We start from the raw sequence: 23,178 nt of genomic DNA, 5'->3' as shown, positions 1-23,178 counted from the left end.
GACACACCTCTTGGTTGCTCCAGTCCAGGTACAGAGGTGGTTGATAGATGTCATTGTGAATACTGGCAGCCATTTTACTCTTATGTAGAAGAGCTGTGGGAGAAGGTATCAGGTCATCATGAGAGGCTGCTTTGGCTTTAACTTCATTTTCATGGATGGCAATTAGCATAAGGCTATAGGCAAAGTCTTAATGGAATAGCATCTCTGAAAAGCTACCTGGAAGATGGACACAGGTTCTGGAATATTCTCACCTAACCTTGCCAGTCCTAATATTGGAATCAGCAGGACTTGTAATGATACTTATGGTATATATTCCATCTTTGCAGGTATGTTCTGACAGGAGGTGGGAGCATTCATTTTTGTTAAAGGCTTGTAAAGAACTCTAGGGGGGTCTACCTCAGCAGCAGAAATGAAAATGCTATGTGACATCAACACAGCTAGCATCCTTGGCCAACAAGAGGTGGTGAGACCCCTACAGCAACAGTGAGCAGATATATAGACTTTGCATAACTTCCACCATCACTCAGGACTATCTGCATTATTGATGAAGTGCCTGTTCACCATCATACATACTGGGTCTCCAGTCAGACTAAAGGAGCCATTAAACAACATTTTAACAAAATGCATAGCCAAGGGTGTTATAAAGACTTCGACCTCCCCATGAGTGTCTCCAGTGATTTTGGCAAAACGTTGTGGTGGGTCTTTTCTTTTCTGCATGTAACTCTGTGGACTGAATGCCAAGACTTATTTGGATTACACCAAAGGTACACACAATACTCAAGTCACTATTAGAAGGTGAAAATGGGAGAAGGCAGCAAGGATAAGTGACATAAAACAAAAAAACATGACAAACCAAAAGCAAAAACTTAAGAGCAGCAGCAGCTTTAAACATGAGCTGGCCAGAGCAACAACATGCCACTGACTCCAGTCTACCAGACTGAAACATGTCTGTCCACCCAGGAGCTGAAGATTAAGATAAACCAACTAACAACTGAAATAAAGTTTTGAGACTGTGGTGGACCGCCGGGGCCCTTACCCAGCTGAGATGCCTCGATAATTGAAGGACTGAGGTAGAGGGCTTATTCTGGACATTATCTCACCCAGAATGCTAGAGGGCAGCCTCCCTGGCTTGCAGAGGTGCCATGGGTTTGGAGCACGGAAGCTCAACTCTGCTGGGGCCTGTGGCCACCGTCAAGGGGCTCCTGGATGTTTACTGGGCCCTGTTTGGCAGCACTTCCACCACACCAGGAAGTGCTTCCAGAAGAAGATCACTGGACACCTGGAGTCCTTCTGGGTGTCCTTTAAATGGGGCCAGTCGTTACTACTCAATGGCCATAGTTGGGAGGAAGAAGGACAAAGTCTGTAAGGAGGACTGGAGGTGAAGGGTCTGTGCTGTGCTTGTTGGTGCTTTATGTACTGTGCTGTGAGGAATGGAGAACGAGCGCTCATCACTTAAAATAAACGCGTACTGTGTGCTGAAACTTGTGTCCTGCCAGTCTGTGCCGGGTTAGGGTGGCGGTACCCGCCCTGGGCTTCACAAGACGCAGTGTTGAGATTGTTCAGCGTTTGTTTTTGTGATGGAGAGGGTGAAATTATGTTTTAGAAGTTTTTACACTTCTGATAGCAAAGGTTTTGCCATAGGGACGATATTCATTACATCACCAATGGGGAACATGGTAGCAGAATTTCTAGGTATGCCAAATGTCTTAAGCCTTTGACTTGTGAGTTCAGCTAAGCCCACCTGTACCTTTGTCAATGTCACCGACACCAGACACTTTAGTGTGTATCATCGTACAAGGTGGAGACCTTCACTGCCTGAGCTCATGTCTCAAATGAACCATTCACCCCTGTGTGCTCTCACATTTCACTTTGAATCTCGTACTCCTCCTTCTCACTGAGCACAGCCAAACTTTCACTTTCATTTCTTCACAAGTCACCTCCCTGTTTACCTGTCTGAGTCTCTCTGCCTGCCTCTCCTGAGACAGACCATGGCAGAAGCACATCTGTTAATATCTGAGGAAGAGTTCACCTGCTCGGTGTGTCTGGACACCCTGACTGACCCCGTCTCAACACCATGTGGTCACAGTTTCTGTCTCAAGTGCCTTAAGGGTTTTTGGGATCACAGCCAAGTGTGCATCTGTCCTCAGTGCCGAAGGACCTACGTACCGAGGCCTGAGCTGCAAAGAAACACTCTGCTGAATGAAGTCATCAAGAAACTGAAGAAGAACAGTCTTGATTCTCCTCCCTTGTCACAGAATTATGTCAGACCTGGAGACGTACAATGTGACGCCTGTACTGAGAGGAAGTTCAGAGCGGTGAAGTCATGTCTTACCTGCATGGCCTCCTTCTGCCAGGTTCACCTCCAGCCTCACTATGAAGGAGCTGCCTGGAAGGACCACAAGCTGACGGACCCGGGTGGAAATCTGAAGGATAAGCTCTGTGCAAAACATCAGAAAGGCTTGGAGGTGTTTTGCCAAACAAATAATTTGTGCATCTGTACGATATGTGTGGCAACTGAACACAGGGGGCATCATATTGTGGAGCTGAAGACCGCAAGGGAGGAGAAACAGGTGAGAGAAACTTAGTGTGTAATGGAAATGTGTGTAAGACTTCCTCCTAGGGACAAATAAAGTTCTATCTATCTATCTATCTATCTATCTATCTATCTATCTATCTATCTATCTATCTATCTATCTATCTATCTATCTATCTATCTATCTATCTATCTATCTATCTATCTATCTATCTACATCAACACAAAAATCTGTTCATTTTCTGAATATGACCACTTTATGTCGCATTAGGGACAGCTGGACTCTGTCCTGGGTGTGCTGTCAGAGCTTAACTGACATTCACACAGATGTAATTTAGAGTGTCCAACTAACCTGAAATTTGGGGTGTAGGTGGAAACGTAAATCTTTTGGCATAAAATGACATTGCCACAGACCTAAATGAACTAGAAATGTCAACCTGCAGTAGATCCTGGTGTTGTTGATGTGTCACTTGGGTTGCATGGAGACCTGCTGTGTGTGTGCCTCTGGTGTGACTCCTGGTCTTGACGTGTTTTTTAGTCCTTTGCATGTTCTTTTCTCTTTTCTCTCTACACTTTTGCACCCCCTACAGACTATTGTAATTCTGGCAGGTTAAGTTAAATTCCACTCTGAGAGAACTTAGTGATGACTTCATGAATGTCAGCTAAATATCTAACAAAAACAAATAAGCAAAAACCTCTTGTAATAAAGTGAAAATTTCCAACATGCTTTGTCAGGTCTAAATACTGTCATTCTAATGTCTTGTTGTGCATTTTGTAAATTGACAAGATTTTAAATATTGAGTGTGTTTTTTTTAGCTCATTGCTTAGCAGTGCTGTCTAACAGATTCAACATCCTGGATGATGTGAGGAAAAAATGAGGTTGTGTTACTGAAATGTGAAGTGAATCTTTTTGTTTAATATTTGTATACTCAGAGTGCATATACAGAAATGTAACTGTAGGATGTTTTCCCTAACACCCCATGCGTATTCACCAACAGAATGAGCTGGGCAGGACCCTGAGTGAAATCCAGAATCGAATTGGGGTGAGAGAGAAGAAAGTGGAGGAGACCAGGAAGGTGGTGGAACAGATAAAGGTGAGTGCAATTAAGAAGACATTTTGAATTAGCGAGAGGTGAAATGAATTAAAAGTACGAGAGCCTCCAGAGCTTCTCTGTTACAGACATACAGGAAATGTGAAAACAAAAGATGCTTCATTACTTCATTCATAGAATTTAAGAAATAAAGAATGTTCCTTGCTTATTATTTAACTTTAATGCTTGGTGACCCTAAATTCTCTGTCATGTCACTATTGAAGGTGACTTTCTGGCCAGTCTCCTTAGTGCAGGTTGGCCCTGATGAGTTTGCTCGACTGGCACAGTTCCCCTGAGTGGCTTTGATTGTCCATCTTGAAGATCACAACTGTCTTACCCTACATTTAAAAGTCTTTGGCTGGTTTGTGTAATGCAGATGAGATCAGAGGATGAGAGGAGAACCCAACATGTCATTTAAACATTGTGCTGTCCCACCCAGACTCAAAGTCAAAAGAGCAAAGAGCAAAACTTTAAAAAAGGTGATATGACCCATGTGGGACAGAGGAAGTGGAAGACACGTGCAGTGTTTAGATCTCCAGTGTGCTCTGATCCAGAAGATCAGACAGCATCTGAAAACTGAAGACCTCCCAAGTCTTTCTTTTTAACAGTTATTTTGATGCTCAAAATGATCATATTAATCCTATATATATATATCAGTGGCGGACCATCAGGGCCTGCAAGGCCTTCTCTGCTGGCCTAAAAAAATATCTTAATCACAAACTGATGTTAATTATATTTTGTCCATGAATACTTATTAAATAATTCCAAATAGTCTGTCCGCTTCCTTTCATAGCTTTTCCGATGGTTGTGCTGCTTCCAGACATGTATTTTCGTATTAAAGCATTTAACCAATCACATTTCAGCCATCATTTGTTGCCAGGCAGGGTCAAAGTCAAAGAAGTCTGCCCGGAGGCCTTCACAATCCGTTCTGCAGGCCCTCTAACACAAAATAAATGTTGATTGAACTGTTGCTTCAACCCATCAGATTTTGAGTTGGTTTCACTAGGGCCCTCTAGCAGGCGTACGGCAACGTCACCGTATTCAGACCCATTGATTGGATAGAGAAGAGAGATGCTCTAAAGGAACTGTTTCATCACATCCTGGAGCATCATGACGAGTATAATGAGGACACAGTGCGCTGTGCTGATGGATTTAAAGCACGTCTGGATGATTTTGAGTTTTGTTTTTTGCTTCACACATTCAATGGCATTTTTGAGTATTCAGACGTGCTCTTTTCAATACTACAGGACAAAAAACTGGATGTGCAGTTTTGTCTAGCTAGGGTAAAGGAGTTCTGTGACACTGTTGAGCGAGATAGAAGCCGATATGAGGAACTCTATGAGGCCACTGAAAGCACCACAGGTGCTCCGAGCACACGAAGCACTTTTTGATCTGTCTCGGCTAAAAACAGAACTGACTGTAAGGTATGCCATGGATGATTTTGCAGGAAAAGCGCCCACTGATCTCCTTGACATCCTTCATCAGAAAAATCTGAATGAGAGCATCATGGGGCAGCTGTACACATTGGTATGTTTGGCGGTGAGCATTCCCGTGTCCACTGCTTCTGTCGATTGGACATTTTCAGCCCTAAAGCGAATTAAAACTTATGCCAGAAATACGACAGGGCAGGTTCGACTTTCAGCATTAGCTTCGATGGCGATAGAAAGGGACTTCGTGATGGAACTGAAGCACACAGATAATCTGTACGACAGAGTAATTGAACTGTTTTTGAGGAAAGAGAGGAGGATGGATTTTGTTTACAAATAATCCAAATTTTTGGTGAGTAAAATGTTGCGATTTTCCTAAATAATATTGCAAGTTTATGAGTTATTATTGATGTTTATGTGTGTCGCGGGCTGTAGCTGCAGTAGAAAGGAACTTGTTCACCCCTGGTTTGTCTATTCAATAAAGGCATTCATTGTGACTACAGGAGTTATCTATCTGCGATACAACGGCTCTTTATACTGTATTTCTGTATATTAAGACGGTTTTTATAACCATAAATTAGTTTTTGAGGGGCGGGTTGATTCAGACAGAGCACTGCTGAAGGCCTAGATGTGAAATGCACGGTCTGCCACTGCTATATATATATATATATATATATATATGTGTGTGTGTGTATGTGTATATGTATATACTGTATATATCGCCAGGTTGGGGATGAGGTTCTCTCTCAAACTAAGGAGTTTAAATATCTCAGGGTCTTGTTCACAAGTGAGGGCAGAAGTTAGCGTGAGATTGACAGGCAGATCACAGCAGCGTTGTACCAGTCAGCTGTGGTAAAGAGAAGGCTGAAAGTTCTCGATTAACTGGTTGAGCTACATTTCCGCCCTCACTTATGGTCATGAGCTGTTGGTAGTGGCTGAAGAACAAGATCACAGATACCAGCAGCAGAAATGAGCTTCGTGTTCAGGGTGTCTGTGCTCAGCCTTACACATAGGATGAGGACCAAAGACTTCTGGCCAAGCACAAAGAAGAGCCGCTGCTCCTCCATATCAAAAAGAGGCGTCTGATTAGAGATGTCTTTAGGATGCCTCTCTCTGTCCAGGTGTTTCAGGCATGTCCAACTTGTAGGCAAGCAGTGTGGTGCAGTGACTTTAAGCCCCTAGTTTACTGGTTCTGTCCTTATCTGTGGCTTGCTGTGCGTCCGTGAGTGCGTCACTGAAGCCTCCTGTGCTCTAACTGCACAAAGGTGCACAGAAACAATTGTATGAGTTAGTCACCCAGTAAAGGGGACTCATGGGAAAGCATGGAGTAAAACAGGAACAGACAATGCCAAATCACAGTCACGGTGACAGTGCTGAAAAAAAATGTGCCACAAACAATGACCTGCATTAAGTAGGGATGATTCAATGGAGCCGACAGCAGGGCCACCTCAAAATGATCACAATAAGCTGACATCTTGAGGAATTCTGGGTATTGTAAGGAAAGAGCAGAACTGCAGGTTTGTTTAATGAAAGCCGGGTAGCACCACAACATGGTGCGTTAGCTTTTCTGCAGTCTTCTTCAGCCCCCTGTTGTGTTTCCTCTTTCTGTTGGAAGTTTTTGACTTTACTATCTTGGAATCTACACCTACAGTTTGGTATTGTCAGATATGTAGCTTAAATGTTTATTGTTTAATTTCAGTTCTTTTGATCTTCCCATTTTTGTTTTGAAGCTTAATAATACATTTGCACTTTGTAATGAGTGCTGTGACAGTGGAGGCAGACAGACAGACAGACAGACAGACAGACAGACAGACAGACAGACAGACAGACAGACAGACAGACAGGCAGACAGACACGTAGACCACTGCAGCTACTGGACCCCACACGTTTGGGGATGAGTCTAACTGTAGCCCACTGTACCTAATTTTGTGGCCACTCCTCGACTGACCTCATAGGTGTTGGGGGCTGCAGTTTCACTCTGTTGCCTCTGAATGCTACGATGTCTTTCTGTCATTTTAACTGTTGTATCTCTATGTGACTTAACAACAGCAAATCGAGTGTAGATACGCCTTGTGGCCTGTGGATATGCAGCCTGTTAAAGCGCCATGTCATGTTTGCGTTTCCAATTAGATAGTGATGGCAACTTTCTCTAGCTATTTGTTTAGATGTGCAGTCAGAAGGTCTGTGCTGTGCAACTTTCTCCCTTATATTATGGGTGTCATGAGACTAATTTGTTAATTTGGGTGTTTTGAGTCCTGAAATCCGCACCTCCTGTGGCTCTTCATTATCTGATCTCTTAATGGCAGTCCTTTTGATGGAGTGTCACACGCAGTTTACTTCAAATGTATTATTGCAGTTCATGTTTACATGAGCATAGCTGCCAGTTCTTTCAAGTTTACATCAACTCCTACACTTTCATCATAACGTTGAACAGCAGAGACAGCACACACAGCGCCATCAGTGACGTATCGTTCACGTAAACCACTCGTCCATTGATGCTGTTGACGCCAAATTGTTTGATGCTACTGATGCTCCATAACGGTTTTCTTTTGCAATACGTTGTGTTTATTTTTAAAGTGTGTAATATGTTCACTGCACACGTGACCCTCCTCTATATGTCTAATATGTTTTTTAGTTAACTTTTTGACTGTACATCATAAACAGAAGCTTGCTTTCTGTCAGACCAGGTGACCAAGAGCATCTGTGATCTTTGCAGTTCAAAATCATCGCCTTCAGGAGGCGATGGATTGGTTTAGAAATGTGACACTCAGTGAGCCATGTAACACTAATTGCTCCCACCCAGTTTGAGGCACAGTTCACACAGGGTGGTCTCCAGACATATATATCATATATCTGGCTTCAGCGAGACTAAATCCAGGAGGCCCTGCCATATGTAGTTCTTGTCATAGAGTAGCCCGGGCCCTGGTGGTAGGAAGATCACAATCTGCTCTGTTTACTTTGTAGAACAAATTCAATCTAGTCTTCTAGTGTATCTGACCACACAAATTATAATAGTGTTCTGGGCATGGATGCCATCGAAGGTGCTGGACTAACTTGTGAATTTGTCTTTATTTATTTATTTTTTTTGTTTTATGTCTCCATTATCTGTTTCAGTTTTGTTTTGATTAATTGTTTTCTTTAGTGTTTTGACTTTCTTTGTTGTCTTGCTCCTTGTTCCTTATTTATTTAATGAAGTTTTTTATAATACTTCATTAAATAAAGCTGTCCCCCATGGCTCCGTTCTCATAATAGTGAAACAGGACAAACTTTAAAAATCAATATACAGGGTGGCCCACGACAAAGTGTCTCACCTCCACCAAGACAACTGCATTATGTGGTGAAGAGAAAAATGATCAAATTCAGTACTCACATTTACAGAAGATGCTCAAAGTGATCTCCTTGTGTGCCAATACATCCCTGTGCGCGTTTTCGGCAGCAGACGAGACACCACTTTCTCGTGGGCCAATCTGTACAAACAGGTATCGCTAGCTAAGCGGAGGCAAGTTACATTCCAACACATAATGAGAGGTAGACTGTGGTGCGTGAGTGAGGAGGGCCCCACCAGGATCCACACTCCTGACGTCATGCCTCCCCCTCCCCTCGGCCCTCAGTCTTTGTCTCGGATTAGCGAGAATAAATCGCTCCTGCAAGTGAACTATAATTCTTAGAGCAATGAGAGAAGATGCAAAATCAACTGGAATGTTCAAACAAATTATAGAAAAAAAACTCAATCTAAATTCGTTAAGTAGTTCTCTTGTGAAAAGCGATTAGACATACAGAAAGACATATAGACAGACGCTGGATTGTATATATATATATATATATATATATATATATAGTCAAACACATGCGTGATTAGGAGGCAGTCAACAAGCTCAGAGGTGAGTGAACTAGTGCGAGATGAAGGGTTATTTATGGGCACTAACGTCTCTCTCTCTTCAGACCAAAGGAAGAAAAAGAAACATCGGCGTTACACGTACCTTCAAAATGGCCGCTCTTCACTTTTGCTTCCGTCTCCACACAACAACGTCACTACTGGTCCCAACTTGATGACATCACATCTGGTCTCACAATTTCGACATTTCCTGTTATTCCATTTCCTGTCTCCATTTTGTTTTGTTATAAAAGCCTCCCGATCCCATGTTATTTGTTTTTTGATTATAATTTTACATTATTTTGTGTACTTCATCCTCTGGACATTATAAGAGGCAATTCCCCAACTCTTCTCGTTTGTTGACGTCTTATGTTCTTCTACAATATATATATATATATATATATATATAGAGAGAGAGAGAGAGAGAGAGAGAGAGAGAGAGGGAGAGATTAAATTAGCACCTGAGGGTCATTAAGGTCTTTGTGTTCCACTCGTCTCTTTGGTGTGCCATTTCTTGGTGTGGCTTTAGTTTCCTGTGGCATTGCTCCTTTATTGTAGTTTTACTTTGTAGTTTTGGTGTTTGGAGGTCTTTTGACCTTTTTGACCTTCTGCATTTAGACTTTTAGTTTTGTAATTTTGATATTTTTCATTTTTGGCATTTTGACTTTTTAAATGTTTCATTCCTTTAATGTTTATTATGAATTCATTGTTTTCCTCCCTTACCCTGTTGTATTCAGTCACATTTTCTTTTTTCTCTAAGTTTAGGATTAGGGTTTATTTTCCTAATTAAATACACTTTTTTATTAATTTATTAACACACCCTTAGTTTGGAATACACCTTATGTACTGAGCACCAGTGGTGGACAGGTTTTTGAGGTAATTTTCTTTTCATTTTAATTACATTTTCACTAAATGATAATAAACATGCAGGGTGTGTGTGCCAGGCACAGTAAAGCACACCACACATCACATCTGAACCACAAATCAGAGTTGTAGTCAAAGAAAGAAGCAAACTTTCTAACATGATTTTTTTTTCTTAAGCCTACCTGCACTAGTCACATATTTCATTTAGAATTCCTCTTTCAAGGTTGCAGTCAGGCAATGATAGTCACAAAATGACAGGGATGATGAAGCAGAAAATGGTGTCGACAGAATACAGAACTGCATGTACAAAAACACCCAAAATGAAACAAAATGAACCCGGAGCAACGTCACACTCTGCGCTTGAGGACATCAGTTTGGATCCGTTGTGTACATGTGGACAGATTCATGATTAGTATTTCTGATTCACAGCAAATGCATGCTTCTGTGAAAAAGTATTTGCCCCCTTCCTGATTTCCTCTGTTTTTGGTTCATAATAACACTTCATTATTTCTGATTTCCAGACACATTTAGTAGAATACAAAAGACAACCTGAGTAAATACAACACATCAATTTAAATGATCATTTCATTTATTGAAGGAAAAAAAATTCACCAACACCCATATCACCTGTGTGAAAAGCTAATTACACCCTTAAGCTAATACTCATTTGTGCCACCTTTAGCAATAACACTGCAAATCAAACAGTTTCGGTAGTTTTGGGAAGATGACTGGACATTAACTTCTGCTAGATGGCTGAATTCACACTACCACCGCCATGTCTGACTATGGCCCTGATCTTCTTATTGTGGAAAGGTGTGTTATCTTTACGCCAGAAGTAACGGGACCCATGTTTTCCAAAAAGTGCCACTTTTGACCCACCAATCCACAGAATACTATCCCAAAAATTTTGCAGGTTCTCAGGGTGTTTTTTGTCAAATGTTGGACAATGCTTTGTGTTGCTTTTGTTGAGCTTATGTACAGTAGCTCTCTTCCATTGTGTCTCCAGTGTCTTTCTAATGGTGGTATCGTTCTTGGAGCTGAGACAGGCCTGCAGCTTCTTAGATGTTTGTTCCAGTTTTTCAGTAACTTCCTGGATGAGTTTTCTGTTTGTTTCTGGAGTAATTTGGCTAGGCCAGCCACTCCTGGACAGATTTACCCCTGTTCCAGGTCTTCTCCATTTGGAGATGAAGGCTCTCCTGGTGGTTTTATGCAGTTTGTTAACCAATGTTTATTAGTTTTGGTCTCCATTTTACAAAAATAAATGGATGCACTAGAGAAAATCCTAAGAAGACCACCTAAAACAATGAGAGATATAAGTGGAGACTGAAGGAGATGAACCTTTTCAGTTTAGGCAAACAGAGATGAAGAGGGGACATGACTGAAGTGTTTTAAATTATAAAAGTAATAAATATAAATACATTCTTCAGGTTCACAGTTGGAAATTTGTTAAAGGTAGATCTTGCACAAACATTAGAAGGTCATGGAATAAACTGACAAATAGTGTGGTGCAGAGTAGGAGTTTAGAGGCCTCCACATCTCAACTTGCTATTATTCTGGACATCTAGATGAGTAAGATGGACAAGCTTGTTGGGCTGAATGGCCTGTTGTCATCACAATTTTTGTAATGTTCCAATGTTTAGCAAATAGTTTTTTTACCAAATACCTAACTTGTAAATACAAACAATAAGTGTGCGTTGAGGGAATTCTGCATTTTAGCAAAAGTTGATTAAAAGGTGCAAGCATATTATAAACATAAAGATCTCTGAAGGCTCGAGATGCTGAGTATCTTCCAAGACTGGAATTCTGCATAACTGACTCAAATGTAAAGTTTTCCTGTAATGACACAGCTGACAGAAGTGACCTTCCATCAAGCTTTTCAACTTTGGTTCTGTATTCTGAATGAGTGAAGAACAACACGATTTCTAGTAAACTGGTGATAATTGTTCACGAGTGGAGCACAGAGCAGAGCCCACAGAGAGAGGACATCTTAGAGAATTGTCTTTCAAGATTCACCAGGCAGGTGCGTATTCAGCACTGGCGTCTTCCATTGTCTCACATTAGGAGTTCATGCTCCCCAACTTGACTTGACTTGGCTACCCACCAGTACAGCTGAAAGTCAGGAAGCACCAGGCCACCTTCTGCTTTTGGGTTTCTTAATATGTGGGATCTTTGTGTTCTTTCATATAAAGTACATGAGCTGGTAATGGTTTCAAGGTTTTTAAAAAAGGATTTATTAATAACGTCTTTTCCATCTATTCAGGTTTCTGCAAAGAGGGAGGTGAAGGAAAGTGAGAAGAGCTTCATTGCCCTGATTCGCTGCATTGAGGAAACTTGTAAGAAAGTGACGGAGAAGATCAACAAACAAAAGAAACAAGAAATGAAGAAGGCTGAAGATTTAATGTTGTGCCTGGAGAAGGAGATCAAGGAGCTGAAGAGCAAAGAGGCTGCGCTGAAGGAGCTGTTACAAATGGATGACAACATTCACTTCCTCCAGGTGAGAGCCACACTTCATAGAGGGCTTGGTTCAGCGCAGGGATGTGTGGAAACCTGAGGACGTTTAGATTGAAGATGCTTTTAGAACATAAGAGCAGCTCTTAAATTGGCAGGCCGTTCAGCACAACAAGGCATTTTCAATTCCAGTAATTTAACCAGAATATCACATCAAAATATAAAAGTCTCCACGCTGATGTTTGATATTCTGCACTATGGAGTGAGCTGATTCATGAGTCTTCAGTTTTGCATTTGAAAAAATGTTCTTATATTTTTTTAATGAAACCTGCCAAGAGTCAGTATGAAAAAACAGAAATGTTCACAGATATGGTTGGTAAATTGAAATCGAGCAAGTTGTGTATTTAACAGGTTTTTTTGAAGAAGTCGTGTGGCGTGCAAAAGAGAACCTCTCTCTGTTTGTACCTGATGGGCAGAAAAGGGACAGATTAGAGAACAACTGGTGAACTTCATGGACTACTCACCCTGCAGAGATGTTAAATGAAGTAATGAGGAAATTAAGAAGGTCCTGTGATGTCATGGATTAGAAACTCTGCCTTTTCTGAGTCAGTCGTATGACGGGGCAGCAGAGGACAAACAGAAACACTTGTGTCAGCAGATAAGCTAAGAGCCAGCAGTACCAGCCTGTAATACTTTGGATAATCCTTCAGATCACACTGAAGCACGTTCACATCCCTTTCCACTTGTTCAAAAGGGATACGTCCAGCACTGATTTTCAAAAAATCTTATATTTTTTTAATGAAACTTGCCTGGAGTCAAAATGAAAAAAGCAGAAATGTGCGCAGATATGGTGGTTAAATAGAAACAGGACAAGTTGTGTATTCAGCAGGTGTTGTCCTCCATTTCCTTTTGGATGTCCTAAGCTCAGTCCGTTGATTGTCGTGTGCTTCCAAAAGCCAAGGACAGGAGGGTCGAAGTGGTGAGAGAGATAGCCAATTAGAGATAGGAGATGATTAGGGGGCCAGAGTGACTAGGCCATGGTGGGCAATTCAGCCTGGACATCAGGATCCACCCTGCTTTTTAAAAGGGATGCCTAGGAATCTTTTATGACCACAGAGAGTCAGGACCTCGGTTTTACATCTCATCCGAACGAAGCTGCCATTTTTACACCACAGTACCCCCTTCACTGCACTGAGGCATTGGGATCCACACACAGACTCCTGCTGGCCTCACCAACACTTCTTCTAGCAGCAACCAAGGCTTTTCCTAGATGGTCTCCCATCCAAGTCCAGGCTGAGCCCAAACATGCTTTTAAAACTTGCCTATAGAAACACTTTTGTTGTATATTTCAATAATTAAGTTAGGACCACTTTAGAATAAACCAACCCATCAATAACAAATAAGACATGTCAGACAACTGAACTACAATGTTGCACAGTTTCATTTCCTTTGGTTTATGTTTTAAGAGCTGCTCTTAATGTTTTATTTCTAAGCCTCACCAGCATCACATCCATGTTGAAGTTTTGCTTATTGTTTTTTATTAATATAAATGGTTATCTCCTGTGCCCTGCGGTGGGCTGGCACCCTGCCCGGGGTTTGTTTCCTGCCTTGCGCCCTGTGTTGGCTGGGATTGGCTCCAGCAGACCCCCGTGACCCTGTGTTAGGATATAGCAGGTTGGACAATGGATGGATGGATGTTATCTCCTGTAGTCTTGATATCTTTTATTCCTGCCAATGTTTGACACTGAATGTTTGCAGGCATTCAACCCAAATGTACATGTAATATCAGACAAACAGCCCCTAAATCACAGGTGTCGAACTCCAGGCCTAGAGGGCCGCAGTGGCTGCAGGTTTTCATTCTAACCCTTTTCCTAATCAGTGACCAGTTTTCACTGCTAATTAATTCATTTCTCCTGAATTTTAATAGCCCTGTTTTTAAGGATTCAATCCTCTCAATTTATTCTTTTCTTCATTAAATGGCAGCCAAACAGAAATGAGACGTGAAACGAGCCAACAGATGACCAGCTAAACTGGGGTTTCAAACTCCAACCAATTTCACACCAACCAGTTTCTTAATGAGAAGCCAGTTCTTGCTGTTAATTAAACCCGTTACTTAATTCCACAGCTTGCTGCTGCTCTCATTTTGCTACAGCAGACATTTCCCAAACTGTTGATTTTCTGTTTCTGATTATTGACCTGAGAGATCAACCTTACCGAGACCCTCACCTTTCTTTATGTTCAGATAATGTGGTTAGCTGGTCACCTGTTTGCTCGTTTTGTGTCTCATTATTGTTTGGCTGCTAATTAAGGAAATAGAAAGAACTAAGGGGTCTGAGTCGAGTTAATTAAAACTAAGGCAAAAAAAGCTAATTAGCAGCAAAAACAGGTCAATAATTAAGAAGGTGGTTAGAATGAAAACTCTGCAGCCACTGCGGCCTTCCAGGACTGGAGTTCGACACCCCTGCCCTAAATGAACAAATAACAAATCTTCTGTTTTAGCTTGTAATGTCATTGACGTAACAAATGTATCCAATGCCACCTGACAGAGCGTGAAGAAGTAAAGGAGTAAACTGAAATTTCATTGTTTTCAGCCCCTACACTGAACCACACAACACACTTTCAGGCCGTCTCTGGGTACTGCAGTAGGAGAAGGCCGTTTCCCTGTCTAAGTCCTTTTTATTTCTCTCTTCCCTAAAGCGCCATCTTGTCTTCTCTCCTGACACAGACTTTCTCACCTTTCTGTGGCCTCCCTAAAGAAGGAGACTCTCTCAGTTACACCATCACTGCAGATTTCTCTTCTGAGGACCTGAGGAGGAAGCTGCCGCCTTTGAAGGAGCATCTGGAGAAATTGAGCCAGTGGGAGGTTGTGAGCTTCACTCCGCCAGGTACAGTGTCTGCTCGTCGTGATGAGATCCGTGATGGGTTATGTTACCATGAAATCGGTGGAATTCTAGAAGTGAAACCAAAGAAAAGGGTCTCTCCTTTACTGTACATACACTATTCTCACTACTTCCTTATTTTGTAACAGACCCCCAAACTAAAAAGTTGCGGACCCCTGAAAATTCCATAAAAAACTCTCATGTTGTGCAAGAACAAGATGAAGTTGTGAAATAAAAACACTAAGCCCCATAATACACTCACAACAACAGTTTAAAACTTAACAGCAAAACTGAATGAAGCACACTGTGTCCTCTTTTATTGCAGCTGCCAGTGTGCACTGATAATTCACTCATTTAAAATAAATAAATAAATAACTATTGAGAATATTTGTTAACAAAGTGCTAGAGTTAAAGGTTGATAGCTTGTTGTCAAAATGGTGCATTGCATGTGTCTGTAAGGCTCTGCTTTTCTTTTCTATCTGTCTAAAAAAACGTCCAAACTGACGTGTCTCGGTTGGGAGTCCCTCGTCCACATTTGCCATCTTATAACTTCAGGTGAGGTCAGTTGGATGAGCAGATTTCTGTGCAGTAACAAAGAGGAGAGTTTCAGCTCTCAAACACTGATAATCATTCTGTTCAATGTCATATGGATGATGGGATAAGGCAATTTAAATATGGACGCTTTGAGGTCTGCCTCTACTTGTCATCTAGTGGATTATCCAATCAGATCTGCACATTCTCCGTTTTTTCCCCTTTTAAATGATATGAGGCTTGTCTTTGTACCACCTGCAGATCATGAGATATTCACAGAGAACTAGAAGTAGGGAGACTTGTGCCTGTGTTTACACAATTCTGCTACACTGTAAAAAATAACGCGTTAAAAGTACTTAAAAAAAATAAGGCAACAAATTACAAGCAATATTTTTGAGTTGATTTAATATACTGCACTATTGAGTAAACTTAATTTATTAATTTACTCAAATTTACCTAAAAGAAATGAGTTGGATTAAATATAAGTAGTGGCAAAAATGGTTTATTTTACTCCGATTTTCATTTGAATTACAGTACTAAAAAAAAAAAGTAATAATGCAACGCTGGACAGTAACGACTGTATAACAAATACATTTTAAAATTCCATATATCTTTATTTATTTGAACATACACAGATAGTCACAACAACGGAGTTGTATTTTCAAAGGAAAATTAAATCAAATGTCTGAGGATAATTTTTACTGAATTACTGACATTCAAATGTCAATGAAAATATTCTTTTCTTTATTTAAACTTTTTTCAAAAAGTATATCTGAATCAAATAATGTCCCAGGAATGAGTGCTAAACGGGAAGGAAACGTAGAGAGTGAAATCCTGACGCAGATGGCGCTCTTCAAACATGTCGTGCATTTACGCCAACATATCCGCTTAAATGAATGGCCGCCTTTTCCACTACTTCTCAGTATGCGATAGCGAAAATCCTGAAATAAAATAGGACATAGGAAATCAAACATCGTAAATCACAGTATTAAAAATTAACCAGTAAATACATTACCTATGTAGAACACTAATTAAATAAGAAGTCAAATAATACCGTGACGGTTAGGCAAACGTCTTTTTATGTTGTTTACAGGTCGTAGTTTAGGACAAACGCCATAGCGTTCTCAAACTTATCTCAAAGTGTCATTTTCTTTTTCTGTGTAAAATAAAATTTTAAACGATAAAAAAAAAATATGAACATATGTAACTATCCGAGAAATGTGCCTGCTTTTTAAAGCAAACCAACGAGGTAGGTTGTTAGAAAGACGCTACTTTGCCCGCCATGTTTCCCACATGAAGGGAAAGGTTTCGTGAAAATAACAAATGCTTACATCTGTAACTATACGAAATGAAATACTAGTTATTCATTACGGAATTAATATGCTTTATACTTACACATTCGTAGTAAAATAACTCTTATTATGGATAAGCGTTACAGCTGAATGCGTTGTTGTAAAGACTAAGAAACCGATGTGAGAGGAAGTGCCGTGTCATTACATTTCGATGTGAGAGGAAGTGCAGAATCATTAAATTTAAACTTAACTTAAATGTGTTCAATTCACAGTATAGTTTTTTTACTTAGAATAAGTTATAAAAAATGTTTACATTTTAAGAAAAATAATAAGTTAACATTATTCATAATTTTTTTATTGAATTAGAATTAAATAATCAACAAAAAGGGTAAAACCCATTTTTATTAATTAAAGTAATGATTATTTTGCGTATAGTTAGCTATTTTATATTATTATTTTTCACACACGCAAGATTTATTTTTTACAGTGTAGTGTGGAGCAGCATTTGGAGAAGAAAGACATCTGGAGAAAAGAAAAAGCCTACAAATGTGCAAAGATTATGCATTATAATAGAGGAAAGTGAAAGTAATGGATCTGATGGTGTCTAGCAGGGCACGTGGGTTTTATTATATTGTAATGAGCACCGAGATGGAAAGACTGAGACACACACAGAATTGGAGTTAAGCTCAGTAACAGGCACATTTATTCCACAACAAATGATTTCACAATAATTTTCTAACAGAATCACCCTTCACTGTAAAAGTCGTGTAAGACGCCCCATAAAATGACTGCCTCTTCACTAGACAGGCTATTCCACTCTCGCAGTGCTCTTGATCGTCGTCCAGCGTCTCGTGTGGTGTCCTGTCTTCAGTCTTTTTGTTATCGTCTAGTGAGGCTGTATTTCTAATACCCTGGGAGTCTCCACCTGCCATCTCAAGCCTTCTCAGACTTGTAAGGTGTAACGAGAAAGTTCCAGGAGTTTCTGGAATGCAGAGCTCAGCACAGCTGTGAATATCCTGCTGTCAATCATCTGTCCAGCCCCGCCCATCTGTACGGTGACAATGCCGGCCACTACAATATAGTCGAGCGTTAATGGTCAGCATTTAGTTCCAGTGTTATTCTACTGTATTTTATTTGGGATATGTTTGAAATTATTCACACGATCACCGTGAGAAGAGGAGTTTTAAAAGAACAAATTGGGAAGAATCTAGTGATTTCTGTGATTCGTTAATTGAATATGCAAACTAAAGATGTCGATATTGTTACTAATTGCAAATGTAAAGCTATTTTAGATTCAGCAGAACAAAGTATTCCTAATAAGAAAACGTTCAAAGGCAAAGGAATTGGTCTTGGGTGGAATGAAGAATGTAGCACAGCTGCGAAAGACAGAAACAGAGCATGTAGGAAACTCTGGAAATCTGTGTTATGTCTATACATAATTGAATGTAATACAGTAATCCCTCCTCCATCGCAGGGGTTGCGTTCCAGAGCCACCCGCGAAATGAGAAAATCTGCGAAGTAGAAACCATATGTTTATATGGTTATTTTTATATTGTCATGCTTGGGTCACAGATTTGCGCAGAAACACAGGAGGTTGTAGAGAGACAGGAACGTTATTCAAACACTGCAAACAAACATTTGTCTCTTTTTCAAAAGTTTAAACTGTGCTCCATGACAAGACAGAGATGACAGTTCCGTCTCACAATTAAAAGAATGTAAACATATCTTCCTCTTCAAAGGAGTGCGCGTCAGGAGCAGATCATGTCACAGAGATAGAGAAAAGCAAACAGATCAATAGGGCTGTTTGGCTTTTAAGTATGCGAAGCACCGCAGCACAAAGCTGTTGAAGGTGGCAGCTCACACCCCCTCCGTCAGGAGCAGAGAGAGAGAGAGAGAGAATTTGTTTTTCAATCAAAAATCAATACGTGCCCTTCGAGCTTTTAAGTATGCGAAGCACCGTGCAGCATGTCGTTTCAGGAAGCAGCTGCACAAAAGATAGCAACGTGAAGATAATCTTTCAGCATTTTTAGACGAGCGTCCGTATGGTCTAGGTGTGCGAACAGCCCCCCTGCTCAATCCCCCTATGTCAGGATCAGAGAAAGTCAGCGCAAGAGAGAGAGAGAAGTAAGCTGGGTAGCTTCTCAGCCATCTGCCAATAGCGTCCATTGTATGAAATCAACTGGGCAAACCAACTGAGGAAGCATGTACCAGAAATTAAAAGACCCATTGTCCGCAGAAATCCGCGAACCAGCAAAAAATCCGCGATATATATTTAAATATGCTGACATATAAAATCCGCGATGGAGTGAAGCCATGAAAGGCGAAGCGCGATATAGCGAGGGATTACTGTAGTTAAAAGGCTATTGCTGGAAGAATTAAAATATTAAACCTAATTACTGAAAAATATACTGTAGTGTAATAAATAATAATAAAACAACAGTAGGACAGATTTGGAAAACAGTTAAAGTAACAAATGGTCAATAAAGACTGAAATGGGAATGGCCGACAACTCTAACAGATAAAGACAAGGCAGATTATCTTGAGAATTTACTACTAATGAGAATCTAGAAAATGAAATCATTCAGATAAGGCATTTAGTAGTAAAATTATTAAGGAAACATAAAGAGGAAATTAAAAACTTTAAACATGTCAGTCATTTTAAAATGGCAGAATTGATTAAAGTAACTAAAAATCCATCCCCAGGCAAGGAGAGAATCTACAAAGAATTTTGAAAACATTTCAATAATAAACTTTTCGAACCCTAAATCTATTTACTCAACAAAGTTAGTGAGTCTGGTAAATGACCGAAGTCATGCAAACATGCAATGATAATCCCCTTTGGAGAGCAGAGGAAAGATTTGTCTGAGGTTTACTTTGTCGTTAACTGGTAGTAAGGACAGGAACTATGATGAAGTGTTGGGGTGGCAATCGGGCCATCCAGTTTACTCAAAAAGATTTTTAACTTTAACAGCAAGCGCTCGATGTCACACAAATTAACAGAAATATATCGAGCTGTTGGCTAATGCAAGAACACTTGTATATAGCGGTCAGAGTTGTGGATCGGAGCTCCGTCTGCCAGGTTGCTCATCTCCCAAATCAGACGCCTCCTTCCAGGAGTGCCCCTGAAGATGGCAGTAATGTACCACTTCTTCTTCAAACTCCACACTCCTTGATCACAACTATTCCAACTCAGCTTTTGATGGCCATTACCTGCACAGAGGAATTACCAGTAGACCCCTGACCATCACACCTCTGAGATTTTTGGACATCCCATTCAAAAACCATGGGCATTAAAATGGAGTCAGCCCCTGTAACAGTCTCTTCTTTCTTTTGAGGATTTTGGAGTTTGTCTCTGGCAATTTGTGCCCATTCATAAGGACAAGGCTTTAGTGCTGGACAAGGAAACCTGACTCTCAATCGCCGTTCCAGTTCATTCCAATGCTGTTCAATAGCATTGAGGTCAATGCTCTGTGCAGGCCACCCAAGTTCCCTCCATGACTTTATGGATTTTGGCTTTGTGCACAGGTGTTCAGTCATCATGGAAAAGAAAAAGGGCCATCTCCAAACTGTTGCCATAAGGTGTGATCCATCACTCCATGTTTCTGTTCTGTCCAGAGTCTTATGGTAAGTGGCCTGCTTTACACCACTCCATCCAACACTTGTGATTGTGCATAGTGATCCTAGGCTCGGCCATGGGAACCCATTTCATGAAGCTCCTGATGCACGCTTCTTGTGCTGATGTCGCTTCCACAGGTAGTTTCTTGTCAGTGATAATAATAATAATAATTCATTACATTTATATAGCGCTTTTCTCAGTACTCAAAGCGCTCTCCACACAGGGAGGAACCGGGAAGCGAACCCACAATCTTCCACAGTCTCCTTACTGTAAAGCAGCAGCACTACCACTGCGCCACCTGTGAGGTCACAGAGTGATGTCACAGAGGAGAGGCCATTTCATGACATGATGTACTTCGGCTCTCCATGGCCTCGTTCTGAGTTACTGTTGATCCTCAAAGCTTCCACTGCACAGTAATGGCACTTACAGTTGAACAGAGCAGATCTAGCAGAGCAGATTTTAAAATTTTACATGCTGACTTGTATCAAAGGTGGCAACCTCTGACAGAGCCACATTTAAAGTCACCGAGCTTCTCAGTTTGTCAATTGAGACTGCATGACTGTGTGCTGATTTAATGGACCTGTGAACAATGAAACACCTCAACTTAGACCTTTGGTGGGCCGTCCACACACTTCTGTCCATATTTAGTGTATTGTGTTTTCTTTAGTGAATGCAATGCACTTCTGTAAAGAGGCCCAGTCAGTTACTTCTCTGCCATGTGAGCCGAACACCTTACAGTGGCAAGAGGTCTGAAAAAGCCTTCTTTGTTTTTATGGTTTCTCTGTCTGTTTTATATTTAGGACGGCGAGCTCCTGTTTTCAGCCTGTAGCCTCCTACACCTCTGAGCAGAGACGCGTTTCTGCAAAGTGAGTTTTTGGTCTTTTTTTTTACATTAAATTCATAATCAGAATGGGAATGTTTAATATTGTAGTCTGCGCTGTAATGTGAAAAAGGATGAAGAACTTGAGTTTGATCAATGGAACAACCTTATTGGAGAGAAACGTCAAGAGCCACGCCAAGTTCATGAGCGTTTCTGATCTATCTATCTATCTATCTATCTATCTATCTATCTATCTATCTATCTATCTATCTATCTATCTATCTATCTATCTATCTATCTATCTATCTATCTATCTATCTATCTATCTATCTATCTATCTAGATAGATAGATAGATAGATAGATAGATAGATAGATAGATTTGTATGTTTGTAGATTTGTACTCCATGCTGTTTCTACATTGTTGTTACCCCATCATGTTTTGTGCTTTAGCTGCTGGTCATGTTGTGTTTTATGGTAACTTTTAGCACTGCTTTTGTAATACATGTTTAAGAATTTAACTAACTTTACACGATGTCATCTTCACAGTTTTCATCCTTCTCTTTTTTTATGCATTTTCAGGTCGTGAAGCTCCAATTGTCGCTCCACAGGCTCCTAAATCTCAAAGCAGAGAGAAGGTTTTACGATGTGAGTCTGTGCTTTGAATGTATGGATCATCAGAATAAAAATCATTTCTTCTTTTTGAATATGTCAGGCCTGGCTTATGATATGAAAGTGTAACCAGCAGAAAGTGCGGCCTAAGTGTTGTGTGACTGATGAGCTGAAAATGATGAATACATGAAGAATGTTTCTGTTTCATTTAACAGAGAAAGCAGATCTTCACGCATTGTTGATGATCCATCGACTTTTCTGCTTCAGCTTCATGTCATTTTGTGTTTCATTTTAACTACACTTATTTTAATTAACTTTACAAAATGCTGCCTTCACAGTTTCACTTCTCTTTTCTTTTTATTTTCAGGTCGTGAAGCTCCAGTTTTCCCCTTACAGCCTCCTGAACCTCAGAGGAGAGACGAGTTTTTACAATGTGAGTTTGTGCTTTGACTGAGTGGATCATCAGAATAGAAATCATCTCTCACTTAATACCTCATGGAAGGCTTATGATATGAAACTGTAACAAGCAGAAGGTTCCATGTGAGTGTGGTGTGACTGGTGAGCTGGAAGTGATGGGGTCCTGTGACTGATGCATTATGGGATAGAGAGGATCAGGCAGTAAATCACCAAAGCAGTCTGTAGGACTCGACTCTCTGAAGTGTCAAATGAACTCATGGGAACTAAAAAAAATTAAAAAACAAATGAAATGTAATTCTGCTGACTACACCAAGTCCACCGGTCACACAAGTCCTTCCATTATTGTTTTTCATTTCTCTTTTGCTTATTTGCACTTCCTGCTGTTTTCTCTTTTTGTTTTCTAGTGTTTCCTTTGCATTGCTTTTCTCTTTGAGTCATTCCCTTATAATAATGATACTAATAATTTATTTATACAACACATTACATGAAACGAATGTGCTTCACACCAAAAAATTACAATATCCACTACCATTAACATATACAATTGTGAAAAGTAAGTACACCACATGAAACATTTTTCTTCTTCTTTAATATATGTGAACATCTCAGGATGTGATCTTCATTTAAACAGTATCTTCACATAAAGATGATGTCATTAAAGAAAAAATAATGGAAGTCTGACTATGTAATAATTTATTCAATGATGAAAAAGTAAGTCCCCCCGGCTCTAATAGCTGGCATTGCCCTCCAAGTCTGTTTAGCAGCCTCTGACATTG

At 40.4% G+C, this 23,178-nt stretch overlaps 2 protein-coding genes across 4 annotated transcripts in view; one reads left to right on the top strand and one right to left on the bottom strand.

Moving 5' to 3' along the window:
* LOC114643530 (protein NLRC5-like) overlaps positions 1-23,178 on the bottom strand; it is a 1,801,805-nt gene that overhangs the window by 579,788 nt on the left and 1,198,839 nt on the right. The gene's annotated exons all lie outside the window — the stretch shown is intronic.
* LOC114641926 (E3 ubiquitin/ISG15 ligase TRIM25-like) lies at positions 1,935-22,655 on the top strand. 3 transcript variants are annotated; one of them, XM_051925880.1, is made up of 7 exons: positions 1,935-2,570; positions 3,532-3,627; positions 12,050-12,283; positions 14,963-15,122; positions 21,356-21,421; positions 21,956-22,021; positions 22,353-22,655. In XM_051925880.1, exons 1-5 carry the CDS (start codon positions 1,989-1,991, stop codon positions 21,382-21,384), a joined length of 1,101 nt encoding a protein of 366 aa, XP_051781840.1. In that variant the 5' UTR covers positions 1,935-1,988; the 3' UTR covers positions 21,385-21,421; positions 21,956-22,021; positions 22,353-22,655. The 3 variants fall into 3 exon arrangements, with proteins under 3 accessions (XP_051781840.1, XP_051781841.1, XP_051781839.1); XM_051925881.1 differs by lacking the exon at positions 14,963-15,122; XM_051925879.1 differs by lacking the exons at positions 21,356-21,421; positions 21,956-22,021; positions 22,353-22,655 and having other exon boundaries at positions 14,963-15,318.

This window comes from Erpetoichthys calabaricus, chromosome 4, assembly GCF_900747795.2.
Source record: "Erpetoichthys calabaricus chromosome 4, fErpCal1.3, whole genome shotgun sequence".
NCBI lineage: Eukaryota > Metazoa > Chordata > Cladistia > Polypteriformes > Polypteridae > Erpetoichthys > Erpetoichthys calabaricus.
This window is presented reverse-complemented; position numbering and strand designations above follow the sequence as displayed.

Bases quoted from the DNA above. Each gene is read 5' to 3' on its own strand.
- LOC114641926 (XM_051925879.1), top strand. From the start codon at position 1,989: ATGGCAGAAGCACATCTGTTAATATCTGAGGAAGAGTTCACCTGCTCG. The intron at 2,571-3,531 runs GTGAGAGAAACT...ATTCACCAACAG, and splicing joins CCGCAAGGGAGGAGAAACAG to AATGAGCTGGGCAGGACCCT. The intron at 3,628-12,049 runs GTGAGTGCAATT...CCATCTATTCAG, and splicing joins AGGTGGTGGAACAGATAAAG to GTTTCTGCAAAGAGGGAGGT.